Below are 13,755 nucleotides of genomic sequence, written 5' to 3'. Positions count from 1 at the left end.
ATTGTTGGATTTAGTAGTGAGGTTGGAGATCTTGTGATTCCTTTATTTTTCAGCTGAATAAATGAAAAAAAAGAAATATATACATGAGTGGGCAAATACATGAATAAATGAATGATTGATTAAAGATTGTAAATTATCATTATTCATTACCTATTCCACCAAAGCTCATATAAAAGCTATGGTGAATAAAGCTCATTTGAATTTCACTGTATTTACAATAGCCCCTTTTCGAGTTGTCACGATACCGCTGGGACGCCTTGCATTGCGGGCGCATTTAAGTATGGAAACGAGGCTCCCACTGTAAGATTCGGTTCAGTACTGTAAACAATAGTGATACAGACGAGAACACTAGCATTTATCGTCAAAATGAGCGCAGGAAAACCACCGGAATCTACAGAAAAGAAAATATATAGTCCTTCAATGAAGCCAAGAAGTCGTGGAAGGCAATGTGCAGCCTTAAATTGTTATAATTACGAGTATAATGCTGACGGATCAAGATCGAGCTTACGCTTCCTCACGGTTCCCACTGACCGCAAAAGGAAGGCACGTTGGTGCAATTTAATAAAACGCCAGGATGGAAAAGATGGATTTAAAGTCACTTCTAGCACCGTGATTTGTGAAAATCATTTCCAAGAAAGCGATATGACCAAATCTTATGGAGGAAAAGTCAGATTGAAAGCAGGTACAATAAGTGAAATTTAGCTCGAAGGATTATCTGTAAGCTTACATTATGGAGCTTCAAATTTTGTTCTGACAGTCTTTCTAATACTCACAAACTGTAGGCATATAATTTTGGAAATCATTTCTTTCTAAAATTTCTGCTCAGATATTGATAGGGTGTTAAACTAACGAAGTATTCTTTACAGGGGCAGAACCTTCCAAAAATATTCCTGGCATGAAGCCTCTCTTTCCAAAAAGAAAGCTTCCGGCAGTCCGTATTGCTCTCCCGACCAAGAAAAGAAAAAAGACTGCTTCTAAAGTCTCAAAACAACATATCGGTAGGTTAGACCTGCAACAGGTCATCGAAGAGTCCATCCTGGCTTCTGAACAAATAGTTGTCAAGGAATCAGTCGAGGAGACACACACTGAGGTATATTCACTTGAATCAGAAACCTGTGGCATGGCAGACAAGTGTGTGCAGACAGACTTTTATCTGTTGCCTGAAAAGGACACCAGTGACCACACGTACGCATTTACATTCAAGCAAGATAACCGAGGAGACCTTGTGGAGGCCATGCGTGAAAGGCTGGAAGTAAAAGAGGAAGAACTTAATAAGCTGAAGGCTAAACTTGGACAATTGCAGAAGGACTTAGACAGTTACAAGTAGAGAGAGGTTTCTCTAAACAAATTTAAAGATGACCCTTCTGCAATCCAATTTTATACTGGCTTCCCTAACTATGAGGCCCTTATCGCATTTCATAAATATCTTGAACCCAAAGCTGCAAAGCTTCAGTACTGGGGATCGAAGAACATCCAAGACTCCCAGCCTTATCAGGAGGAGGGAAAGAAGAAGCCTGGAATAAAACGCTCATTAACCTCTCTTACAGAACTGTTTCTTGTACTAGTAAGACTCAAAGTAGGGCTGTTTGTGAAAGATATTGCTGATCGATTTGGGATTTCTGTTGGGCATGTCAGCAAAATTTACTCTACATGGATTAATTTTCTACATTTGGAGACTGAATCCCTTTTTCCATTCCCAAGTCAAGATACAATAAGACAAAATATGCCAGAACAGTTTGCCCTCTACCCAACTACCAGAGTCATAATTGATTGTACTGAGGTATTTGTAGAGGTTCCATCCTCCATGAAAGCCCAAACTCAGACATGGTCAAACTACAAACATCATAATACCTTCAAGGTATTAGTGGGCATTTCTCCAAATGGCCAAGTTATATTTATTTCAAAGTTATGGGGAGGTCGTGTATCTGATAAACTTATCACCCAAAAATCTGGACTAATTCGTCATTTGCAGTCAGGAGATAACGTCATGGCAGATAGAGGCTTTGACATTACTGACATCTTGCCAGCTGGGGTTGGCCTGAATATCCCCCCGTTTAAAGGTGCTCGTGCTCAGCTGTCTGCAGAGGAAGTAAGAGAAACTGCTCGCATAGCTGCTGTGCGGATCCATGTGGAGCGTGCAATTGGGCGAATAAAAAATTATCACATCCTTGATGGTACCCTGCCCCTCAGCTTGGCTCACCTTGCTGACCAGACATTCAGTGTATGTGCATACTTGACAAACTTTTTACCTCCTTTCCTTCCCCCAAAGGAAAAGTAAGAAATTAATTTAAGTTATCTTGTTTTATTTATTGGGTGTGTTCATTCTTAGGTCAAAATGTTTGCACTGCAATTCTTCAATGTCAAAAATGACTGTTGAGATATGTCACAGTCAATACATGTCAAAATACTTATGTATCTCTACAAAGTGGCCTTCTGCTTGTAGATTTATTGTGATGTATATGAAAAATATAGTTAAATTTCATTACATAAATTTCTCTTCACAAACTAATATAATATTAATTAGAGTGCTTGCACTATACCTGTGAAATATCATCAAAGTTGTTAGTAGCTATATAGTTGCTAGTTAGTAACTATTTTGTCACTATCACTGAACCAGAATATTGTTAAACAATATACTTGAGACACCACATATACTAGAGACCCAATTATATTGTTATTAACAATGTACTGGTTGACCAATAGTGACTACTAGTTACTATCTAGCAACTGATGTTTCACATATATATTGCAAGCAATCTAATAGAAAGGAAAGCATTTTATTATTTAAAGTGTTTCCAACCCCCATGCTTGTATAGTTTGACACCACGCTGTACTCTTCTGGTTAAAACTTCAGGTAGGAATGCTCTTTTATAGAAATGCATTATCCTTGGTAATGCAGTCTTATACCACCATTCTTTATTAAAGTAAATGCGTTCAATAAATATGACATCATCGCCAAACCATGTGGCAAAATCCACCCACTCTAAATTACATACAAACATTTGTCCTTGAACTTGATAATAGTACTTGTGACCAACTTTTAGTTGTGGCTGCCCACTGCCATTGATACCCAAGAAAAAAGCTTCATCCTTGCATGCATCCTCCACAGACATCCCTTGTTTTGAGTAAGGACATTTAATTTCAAGACCCCCAGTTTTCATGACCTTTGCAAGTGGATCAATAACCTTCCTATCTAGGCTAGCTCCTAGGCCAGGTTCTTCTTTTGATAGAATTGTTCCAACTTCATGTACCTCGAGAGCATGATTCCCATCTGCTCTTTTCATTGTAAGGTATGTCTGAACAGCATCGTCTTCATGTTCTCTGCCAAATCTAAGGGATGGGGCTGAAAGATTACTATCTTGATACATTATAGAGTGTAAAAGAGCATCTGGCTCCTTTTTCCTGACAGCTGCAGAGTAGAAATTAGATGCTGTAAGTTTCACTTTTCTTAGGTCTCTCCACGCCTGATTGGAATGTTGCCCTCTTGTGATACGCTCTACTCTTTCAATTTCAGTTTCATCAATTTTTTCTGTGTATAAATCCATCATAGATTTAAATCTAGGTATTGATATGTCATAACTATCATTGAATGGCATACTACCAGAGTCCAAAGGTTCCTCCCTAATATCAGGTGCATTTTGAGGTATGTCTGCACATATACTGTCTATTTCCACCCCATTAGTACTGTTAGTTATCAGTTGGCTCTTCACGTTGTGAAATAAAAAGTAGCTGCTACTATGAAGACTGTTGCTTAGGGCCGTAGAAAGCTCAGCCACTTTTTCAGGATTGACACACCTATCTGCTGGTGCCCTGGGATCATAATTAGTTGACTTGGGAACTGTGGCAGATAATTTTCCAAACTTATACTTTGTTATTACAATGTTGTCAACTGGTTTGGGTTCCACCTTCATGTTTCTAGGAGTATTCCAAGAGCAAAGTTTTGATGTACAAGAAATGGGCTCAGAATGCTCCTTCAATCCTTGGTGGCAGAAGTCCTCTATTGCAAATAATAAGCCTCCGGCATGATTACAATGACCCAGGCCACCAAACCCTTTCCTGGTAATCAGGAAAATAATATGTATATAAATAATAATAGTTTTATCTTGCTATAAGTATATCTTAATGGGTTGAAATAATGTATTAGTATAATAAAACAAAAGTGGAGAATAAATTTATCTTAAAAATAGAAATGCTATCCCCCGGAAGAAAAAAAATTCAGCTAAAACTGGAAGAAAGGAGAGGACTACATTTCTCACTTGGGTAAAAACTAAAAATTGTACAATTGAAGAAAATAACTCACCCTGCAGGGCATTGACATGCGGCTTGTGAAACTTCGCCGCTTTCGCTGTCAAGCACAATCATGACACCATATTTTTCCTGCTTCATGGAAGCCAGAACTTCCCCTTTAACGTAAGTAAGTTTGTCTCGTACTCCCACTTCCAGTTTTTTTATATGTCCTTCCTTGAAAAACTGAAAAGCCTTAAGCTTTTTGTAGCCAACTTGGCGAATGGAGGCGTGATCATACTTAGCTGTTTTTATAACCAAGTAGTCGTAAAGTTTGAGGAAGTCGAACGGAGGTAACTTGCGCAAATCATTGGTCCAAGCAGAACCAGCGGCGCGTGCTGCAAGGCTTCCGTAAGTCACCTCTCTGTTGTCTACTCGGCTCGAATATGCTGTTGTAACGAGAGGAACGTTTGCTGAAACTGGAGTAGCAGTGGGAGTGGATGATTTTGCTCTTTCTTGCAGCACATGGCATCGAATGACCACGTCTGCTTTTTTCCCCAGATGTTTGCTGGCCATGATCTTTGAGAATCTTTTTCAGTTCATCCACTTTTAGCTTTCTCAGATCATCGAGAGATGCAGAATCGATTTCTGACAAAGTTTTCGGAGATTCCATAGAAATCGAGTGATTATGGGGAATTATTATTGTTTAAAATCTCGTATGCCGACGGTATATTACAGCTGATGATTCTCTTTGTAAACAAATGTTACAGTGGGAGCCTCGCATTCATGCCCCAAAAGCGCGCCCGCTGTATGAAATATAGCGGTTATGCAGAGGCGCGGGAGAATTCGAAACTGGACTATTATCAGAAACATCTAAGACCAAGAAACTACAAGTAAACCTTACCATAAAAAACAAAAAACAAAAGAGCTAGTTCTTATTCATACATACCTTATTGTTTATTGGTGTTAGCGTGCATTGGTCATTTGATTCAAGTAGAAAATTTTGCTGCAAAATATTCCCCACTATATATTATCATACAGAAAACACTTTCCGATCGTTCTGTAAGTTCTCCTTACTTTATATACCGATACAAAGCAACATAGTTGGGAGAATTTATTGTAAACAAAAATAGGTTATGCAAAATCAAACTTAAGCAGGATTTAGCCAGAAGTTTCAAAGATTTCGTCAAAAACAAAAAAAACAACAATTAAAACAAAAACAAGTTCATAATTAGTTAAGTTATACCAAGGAATGGGTAAGAGTTAGAGTTGAAATAAATTAGTCGAGTAAACTCTGACTCGTCTGTGATCGCGAACGAAAATTCAACGAATTAATTACATACAAAATTACCTTTTCCTTCAATCTTCGAACTTTTTGTTGTTCTGCCTTTACTGCTGCTGAAGTTTTCGCTTTCTCCTTCGCTAAATCTTTGAGAATGTCCCGTCTAGCTTTCATATAAGCACCTACATTAAAGCACTTGCTAGACATGATTCACAGTCACAAAAGGACAGGACCAAGGCTGTTGACGTCAAAAGGTTCCATAAGAATTTTGACTCTGCTATACGGGACTCTGCTTCGTTTTATAAGAAACAAAAAACATACGATTCTTACCTGATAATTCAAGAAACCAGCATCAACTTTCTCGCGCCATTTCTAATTAATTCAAAGAAAACTGCACAAGCGAAAAAAATACGTTTTTCTAGGCTTCTACGACGGCACAAATATGTGAGGAAGAGTAGACCCACTCAAAATATTCAAATTTTAAGCAACATGGGTAACTTTGGTATCAAAATAAAGCTTATTTATCAGACTTTTTGATTCTTTCATTGTTCTAAATTCGCGCTCTATCCCATTCTGCATAGCGAGCCTTTTATATACCAACCAAAGCTAGTTCCTAGTCCTTCACCCAATTCACGCGGTTGAGATGCCATATTTTGGCTTCAACCGGAAGTCGCGAAACCCGAGACAGCTGACCCGGCGTGCCATGAAAAATTCTTTAAAATTAGTCAAAAGGAATCGCAATGATCTCCAAGTAGTATATAAAAATAAGAATATGTGTGTTTGTCGGGAAGGTTTGCAAAAGGTTAAGTGAATTGTAGGGAAACGATGAAAAAGTGGTCACGTTTGCTGTTTGCGGGAAGAAAAAACGGGAACCTTAATCTGCCTAATGATTTAGAAGAATACCTTTTTTGGATTTTAAGGGTGAAGTTTTCTTCATCTCCATCAGCCAGGGCTTTGGCTTTTCTTTGTAGGTCGTTCTATGAGAGAAAGAAGAAGCATCGGATAAAACTTTTTTCGCGTGTTTTTTTTTTTTTTTTTTCATTATGATTGATATTTTAACAGACTTTATCAGGTCATCGTTTAAGGTCACACGATCCGTAGGCACTTTTAGGCGGGAAGAAATGGAACCGATGAACGGTTGAACGAGTTTAAACAAAATTAAAAATCATATCAAAATTATCTAACACTCGATAGAAGATATTCGTTCGAAATATTTACTTACACTACACATGCGAGGTACGCGGATTGTTCCTGCACCTATTTGCCTCTCCCGCCTTCCATGTCCACCTTCAGCATTCCTTCATCAAGAAGAACCGCATAATGGTGGTTCAAAGATAATTCTTGAGCCATTCGGAGTCCATGTATGACCCCGGAGCACAGCTCTAACCAGTTTGAATTAGTTAGGGTTGAGTTGAGAGGAGGGAGGAAAAACCGGAGGACCGGAAAAACCCTCGGAGTCAGAAAGAGAACCAACCAACTCAGCTCACATGGGGTGACTGGGATTCGAACCCCGGAGGTGAGAGGCTAGCGTTTTACCACCACGCCATCCTGACTCCCCCTCAAAGTCCCAAATAATCAAAACTTTCCTGTTTGAGTCAGTGGAAATATAAAATGTGAGGGAAAAAATACTGTCATGTTCGCGGAATATAGCCATAATAGAAACTAAACTATTAAATTTATTATGCAAAATTTATCAGTTTATCATAACCTTCAAAAGAGGCGCAAAATCCATAAACAGACTTTTAGTCCAGCAAAATGATGACATAATTGTGCACTTTGAGGTAAAAGCACCAAATCTGGAACAATTATACTATTCGACAGGCTGATTACAGTACTTTCAGCTATGGACCCACCTTGAATTCGTTCGGGGGGAACAATTTTTGCACTTGGGTGGTAGGGTAAGGCAAATTTTGATTAAAAATTCTAAACCACTGGAACTATTATCTAAACTGCACCAAATGACAGAATTAAAATATTAAATGTACTGATTAATTTTAGCTATGAATCAAACTCTTTTTTTTTCCGGGGGGTGGGGTGTCAACCCTTTACCCTTAGAAGGTATTCGAAATTTCGATCAAAAAAATCTAAAATGCAGAAAATATTATTAAGACAGCAACAAACATGGTAGTATTACAGTATTAGATCATATGATAAATTTAAACTATGAGTCTTATCTTGAAATTTGGGGGGGGGGGGGTTTCGCACTTAGGGGGGGGGCGTAGGTAAGGGCAAGTTTTGGTAAAAAAATCTAAAATGCATGCATGGCCGACATAATCCAGCACTCAACATAACAAAAGTATAGTAATAGATTTGCTGATTTAATATAGGCAAGGACCCTACTTAAATTGGTCCGGGGGGTGTAAGTTTTAGCCTTTAGGGGTGGGGTGGTGTAGGCCAACTTCTGGTAAAAAGTCTACAATGTGTACAATATTTTCAAAGCAACACCAAACTTTTAGCGTATCATTGCATGATTATAGTATTACATAATGCAAACCTCTACCAGTTATGAACCCATCTTTAGTTCTTCATGAGCTTAGTCCTCTCTTTTGCATTCGCCTCCACATTTGCAAAGTGCGGTACACAGCATGCTAGCTTTAGCGCATTTGCAATGTCCTCTGTAACCTCTCTCAGCCTTGCATCCACATTTTACAAGCTCTTGGCATACTTTTGACTCACTTGGTAAATTTGTCCACTGAGGCTGCCATGTATCTGATGTGGATCTTGTCGTCCCCATTCACAAGGAAAGGTAGTTCAGGAAGGGAAACCAAACTGTAAGCGTTTTAGCCTTGGGGCAACCGAGGAGGGCGTGCAGGCGAGATTCGTATCGACGAAAATCCCACATCCCAGGCGTCGCGACCACTGACTAAGATGCTTTTGCGGGCGAACTTTACTGCGAGCGATACCAAATATTCACGCTACCAGGACGATCACTGAGTAAACGCAAATTTATTGATACCAATACGTAAACTGCAATACAACATTGTAACAGCTCACATTAAAAACTAATTACCAACATGATTTGAATAAGAAAACTGGCATTTTATGAATACATTTAACAACAACATAATAAATGAATATTACTCGCAAGAAAGATAATATAATCATGGCATAAAGCAGTATAAAACTCATTTTGATAGCGTGGGCGTTTTGAGTTTTCCGAACAAAATATCTAAATAAGAAATAAAGGAGTACTTACATATCGATCCCGCTTGCCTCTAAAAACCAAGGATTTACCAAAGGAACGTATTCAAAAGGAGTTTGGATACACAATCAATATTTACGAGTAACTATTTGGAAAAAACTGGCTAATAGGGACGCTTATGGCCTTTTTTATGCGCGTGGTGACGCTAAAGGATCATTTTACAACGCTAACAAAAACGGGAATAAGCAAAGAAAAACAATAACGTAACTAGGTATCGTAACTAGGATTAAACCATAAAAATATGATATTATGAATGTAAATAAGCTAATTAATAAAAGAAAGAATGAATTGAGGAGTTGTCCTTTACATGGCTCCCCTGAAATAGTAATATTTCACTAACCTAAATCTATTCTATAAATCTAACCTAATCTAGACAAATTTTCAATGATATTGTTCATATATGTCAATCATGAGAAAAATTCTCACAGTTCAGTGTTCATGAAGTGTGCTTGATGGCTCCTCGGTCGGGACTTACCCCGGTTCTTACTCCTCAGCACGCATAAGAAGAACCAACTTCTGTACAGGACGCTCCAGATACCGCAGTGGAGCACGCCTTTTGCCTTCTTTGTCCAAGCAACTCTCCGCAAGAGTTACCTGAACCTTGCGCACCAGGCCGTCTGTGCTTGGGTGCGTCGCCGTTATTCTCGCTAGCTGCCAGTTGTTTCTTGTGGCGTTTTCATCTTTAATAATGACGATGTCACCGACTTGTAGGTTTCTTCGCGAGTGCATCCACTTTTGGCGCTGCTGCAAACTAGTGATGTATTCTTTTCTCCATCGCGACCAGAATTCGTTAGCGAGATGCTGTACTCGTCTCCAGCGTCTTGTGCAGTACAGGTCTGCTGACTGAAAGGAGCCTGGGGGGGCGAGCAGTACCTTTGACTTCATCGTAAGCAGATGGTTTGGTGTTAGAGCGCCAGGTGATTCTGGATCCGTGAGCTGATCAACTGTCAATGGACGACAGTTAACAATAGCTTCCGCCTCACACATAAGGGTGCTTGCTTAGGGACTCGTCGTCAAGCTGCGTTCCGTTGTCTTGAAGCAGGGATGATAGAACGTTCCGCACGGTTCTGATCTGACGCTCCCAAGCTCCTCCCATGTGGCTTGCCGATGGGACGTTCATCTTAAATTCTATCCAATCGCAGTTATCCTTGAGTAGCTCTGTCTTTACTTTGTCTTCGTTCATCTCAGCTAGCGCTTCCTTTAACTCTCTGCGAGCGCCAACGAAGTTCGTACCTTGGTCACTCCTCAATTGGCGTATCGGTCCACGACGACTTGCAAAACGCCTATACGCGTTTATAAAGGAATCCGTGTCGAGACTGTTGGCAACTTCCAGGTGTACAGCTCTGGAAGCCATACACGTGAACAAAACACCGTAGCGTTTAACTTCTTTACGACCTACTTTTACCAAGAAGGGGCCAAAATAGTCAACTCCGCAACTTGTGAACGGTGGCGCTGGCTCGAGACGATCCTTGGGGAGATCCGCCATTCTTTGTTCTTGAACAGCTCCACGAAGCCTTTGGCACTTGATACATGATACGATTGCATGACTGACGGCAGACGAGCCTCCAGTTATCCAAAACCCATTTGATCTAATTTCGCTCAGCGTCATTCCCTTTCCTTGATGCTTTACGCGCTCATGGAAATGCCTGATGATTAGCGACGTGACGTGGCTTTTTCTTGGAAGAATGACTGGGAACTTGATCTTGTCTGTTTGGCTTGCATACCTCAGGCGTCCACCTACGCGTAATAGTCCATCCTCATCTAAGAATGGATCTAACTTAAATAGCGAACTGCGAGACTTCACAATGGTTCTTCCGGCTGTGGCAGGTCTCTCATTATGACCACCCCCTTTCATGTTCTTCAGATCAGCTATCTCTTCTTCAAAGGCGTTAGACTGCACCGCTTTAACTATCAAACGCTCAGATGCTTCTAACTCGTCTACGGTGAGCTGTCTTGGCTCCTTAGGTTTGAGTGGCTTTCGTTCTTGGACTCTGTCTTTAAGGAGCTGGATATAGCGCATGCAGAGGGCTGTAGCCTTCTTTGCACGGTGCCAATCTGAGAAGTACTCTAACCTCTGTTCAAGGGTTGGCATTCCTTTTCTTTCTGTCGATGTTGCCATAGCAACAGATTTCTTGACTTCTGGATCACCTTGACAAAGCTCACTAGCTCTTGGATCGTCACTGATTGGCCATTTACTTTTCTCTTCCCACAAGAACGTTGGTCCAAGAATCCATCGAGACATCGGAAGATCTTGAGCTTTCATTCCGCGCGATGCCTCATCTGCGGGATTCTGCTTCGTATCGACATACTTCCATTGCTCAGCTCGAGTGTTATCCTGGATCTCTTGTACTCTGTTGGCGACGAAGACATGGAAACGCCTGCTCTCGTTATTGATATAACCCAATACCACTTTACTGTCTGTCCAGTAGAAATCTTCGTCGATTGTATACTCTAATTCTTGGTGTATCTGCTGACTTACTCTGACTGAGCAGACTGCTGCAGTTAGCTCAAGGCGTGGTATGGTTATGGGTTTCAAGGGGGTTACTCTCGATTTACCAGTGACGAAGGCGCAGTGTATTCTATGATTATCGTCCACTAGTCTGATGTAGCTACACTGACCATAACCCTTTGTGCTTGCATCAGAGAAATTATGAAGTTCCGTCTTGACTATGCGACCAAAGTCGTTAGGCTTGAAACACCTTGGAATGAGAAGACTCTTTAACTGCATGAGCTCTGTTCTCCACTTTTCCCATCTGGTTTTGACGTAATCAGGAATGGGATCATCCCAATCGAGATCTTGACGGCATAATTCTTGTAGGATTGACTTTCCTTCTAGCATTAGTGGTGCCACAAAACCGATTGGATCGAATACAGAGCTAACCGTCGACAATATTCCACGTCTAGTGCATGGTTTGTCTTGTAACACGATTGAAAACTTGAAGCAATCAGATTCCACGCACCACTGAACTCCGAGCGTGCGCTCTAAGGGAAGCGAGTCGAGATCTAGATTCAGCTCTTTGACGCCATCCGCGCGGTCAGCTTCTGCGATACTCTTCAAAACCGTTTTGTTGTTGGAGACAAATTTGTGCAGATTGAATCCTCCTTTAGCACACATATCCTTTACGTTATGGACGAGCTTGATGGCTTCTTCGGTTGTAGACACAGATTTTAAACCAACATCAACGTAAAAATCGCTACGCAACATATCTGATGTATCAGTGCCGAATTCGCTTTCGCAGTCGTTCGCTGTCTGCTTCAGCGCGAAGTTAGCGCAACCAGGCGATGAGGTAGCGCCAAATAGATGGACTGTCATACGGTACTCTTGAGGTTCTTGAGAAATGTCGCCGTTATCCCACCAGAAGAAGCGCAGAAGATCGCGGTCTTGCTCGTCGACTTTTACTTGGTGAAACATACCTTCTATGTCGCAGGTGAAAGCAACAGGTTCTTGCCGAAATCGATGAAGTACTCCAACTAGACTGTTAGTTAGATCGGGTCCTTGAAGCAGGTGTTTGTTGAGGGATTCATTCTTGAACTGCGCAGCACAGTCAAAGACGACGCGTATCTTGTTCGGTTTTTTCGGGTGATATACGCCATGGCGTGGAATATACCAAACTCGTCTGTCATTACCTTTGGCAGGCTCATGGACTCTCTCTGCATACCCACTCTGGATAACCTTCGACATAAAGGCTACGTAGTCACTGCGAAAGGAAGGGTTGCGAGCGAACTTTTTCTTTCGCGATTGTCAGGAAGGCGCACGCTGCTATCTTTCAAAGGTAGAGGAAGTTCGTAATGACCATCGACGCAATGGTGAATTCCCTTTTCTACAATCTCCAAGAACTTTCTGTCTTCCTTTGACATTCCTTGCAGTGATGTCTTCTTGTGTTCAATAAAGTCTAGCTCAAACATCTTGCTAATCGTAGATGGCTGTATTATCTCCTTCGCTTGATTATGATGAACGATACTCACACTATCACCAGACTCTGGGATCACCTCATACGCTATTATCGAGTTGCATGCTGAGGCTGGGGTCTCTCTAATACTTGTCGAGACGGATGAGTTAACAGGTCCAACAATACACCATCCAAGAAGGGTTCTTACAGCGTAGGGGTCTTCACTCTTGCCAGTGATTACCTCTTTAGGTTTGATTGCCTTTGGACAATTACACCCAATCAAAAGCCCAATTTCCAGAGTTTCGTCGAACTTTAGGATTTTATCCTTTATGCGTTGAAGGTGCGGCCATTTGTCAGCTACGTCAGGTGTTGGAACTTGGTCCTTTCTTGGTGGGATGCGTGCTCTGGTGTACGTTTTGGGAAGTTCTACTTTGGCACCTCTATCCAGACGCTCTGCTATTAGCCCATCGATCTTCAACACGTTGATCACTTCACGACCCAGCATAGTACTAAGGCTCAGTCTTGTCTTTAGTCCTTGGATTCCTAGTTCTTTCTGTACATTGTCTGTGACGAAAGTTGTGTCGCTTGCGTCATCTAACAGCGCGTAGATTTTAACTCCCCTCTCTGGGTTGTCTTTATGGTACAGAATGACTGGAACGATCTTTGAGTTAGTAACTGTATCTTGAGACTGACTGTCCACGGAGTTTAAAGATGTGCTTGATGATGCATTGGTATTTGCAGACTCTGTTACTGTAGGATTACTAAATGTGACCTCCGTTTGGGTGTTGTCTCCGCGGGAGGACTGGGTTCTAGATTCGGAACTCTTCTCTGCTCTAGGCTTGGGTTTCGCTCCATGCAGCAAGGTGTGGTGGAGTTTTCCGCACTCTGCGCAGCTTTGCTTGGATTGACACCTGGCAGACACGTGACCCTTTTGAAAACATCTGAAGCACAGCTTATTCTTACGAATGACGTCACCTCGCTCTTCTAGTGTGTTCTTGATAAATGTATTGCATCTTGCCAAGCCGTGTTCTCGGTCGCACACTGGGCATGATTGATCTGTAGGTTGAGCAGACTGACGTGTAGGAGCTGAAAAGCTTTCACTTGCATTAGCTGTTGTTGCGAAGGACTGTCCGGCTTGGGACTTACTGTTGAACTTG

The 13,755-nt window shown here is 41.2% G+C and overlaps 2 protein-coding genes, 1 long non-coding RNA gene and 1 pseudogene across 3 annotated transcripts; 1 reads left to right on the top strand and 3 right to left on the bottom strand.

Annotated features, from left to right (window-relative positions):
• The first annotated feature begins 1,592 nt into the window (after positions 1 to 1,592).
• LOC148911568 (uncharacterized) lies at positions 1,593 to 2,530 on the top strand. The gene has a single exon (XM_089029223.1). It carries the CDS (start codon positions 1,724 to 1,726, stop codon positions 2,276 to 2,278), a length of 555 nt encoding a protein of 184 aa, XP_088885349.1. The 5' UTR covers positions 1,593 to 1,723; the 3' UTR covers positions 2,279 to 2,530.
• Positions 2,531 to 2,697: 167 nt separating this feature from the next.
• Positions 2,698 to 4,897, bottom strand: LOC148911567 (uncharacterized; annotated as a pseudogene).
• Positions 4,898 to 8,433: 3,536 nt separating this feature from the next.
• Positions 8,434 to 8,830, bottom strand: LOC148911566 (uncharacterized). The gene is made up of 2 exons (XR_016119612.1): positions 8,703 to 8,830; positions 8,434 to 8,473 (listed from the first exon to the last, which is right to left on the bottom strand). It is a non-coding gene; the product is annotated as an uncharacterized LOC148911566 (long non-coding RNA).
• An 857-nt stretch (positions 8,831 to 9,687) lies between these two features.
• Positions 9,688 to 12,390, bottom strand: LOC148911565 (uncharacterized). The gene has a single exon (XM_089029157.1). It carries the CDS (start codon positions 12,388 to 12,390, stop codon positions 9,688 to 9,690), a length of 2,703 nt encoding a protein of 900 aa, XP_088885283.1.
• Between the last annotated feature and the right edge of the window lie 1,365 nt (positions 12,391 to 13,755).

This window comes from Actinia tenebrosa, unplaced genomic scaffold, assembly GCF_029948245.1.
Source record: "Actinia tenebrosa isolate PJP-AT-01 unplaced genomic scaffold, QUT_ActTen_1.0 PGA_scaffold13__45_contigs__length_12533684, whole genome shotgun sequence".
NCBI classification, from domain to species: domain Eukaryota; kingdom Metazoa; phylum Cnidaria; class Anthozoa; order Actiniaria; family Actiniidae; genus Actinia; species Actinia tenebrosa.
Note: the sequence above shows the minus strand (reverse complement) of the source record. Positions and strands in the feature narration are given on the sequence as shown.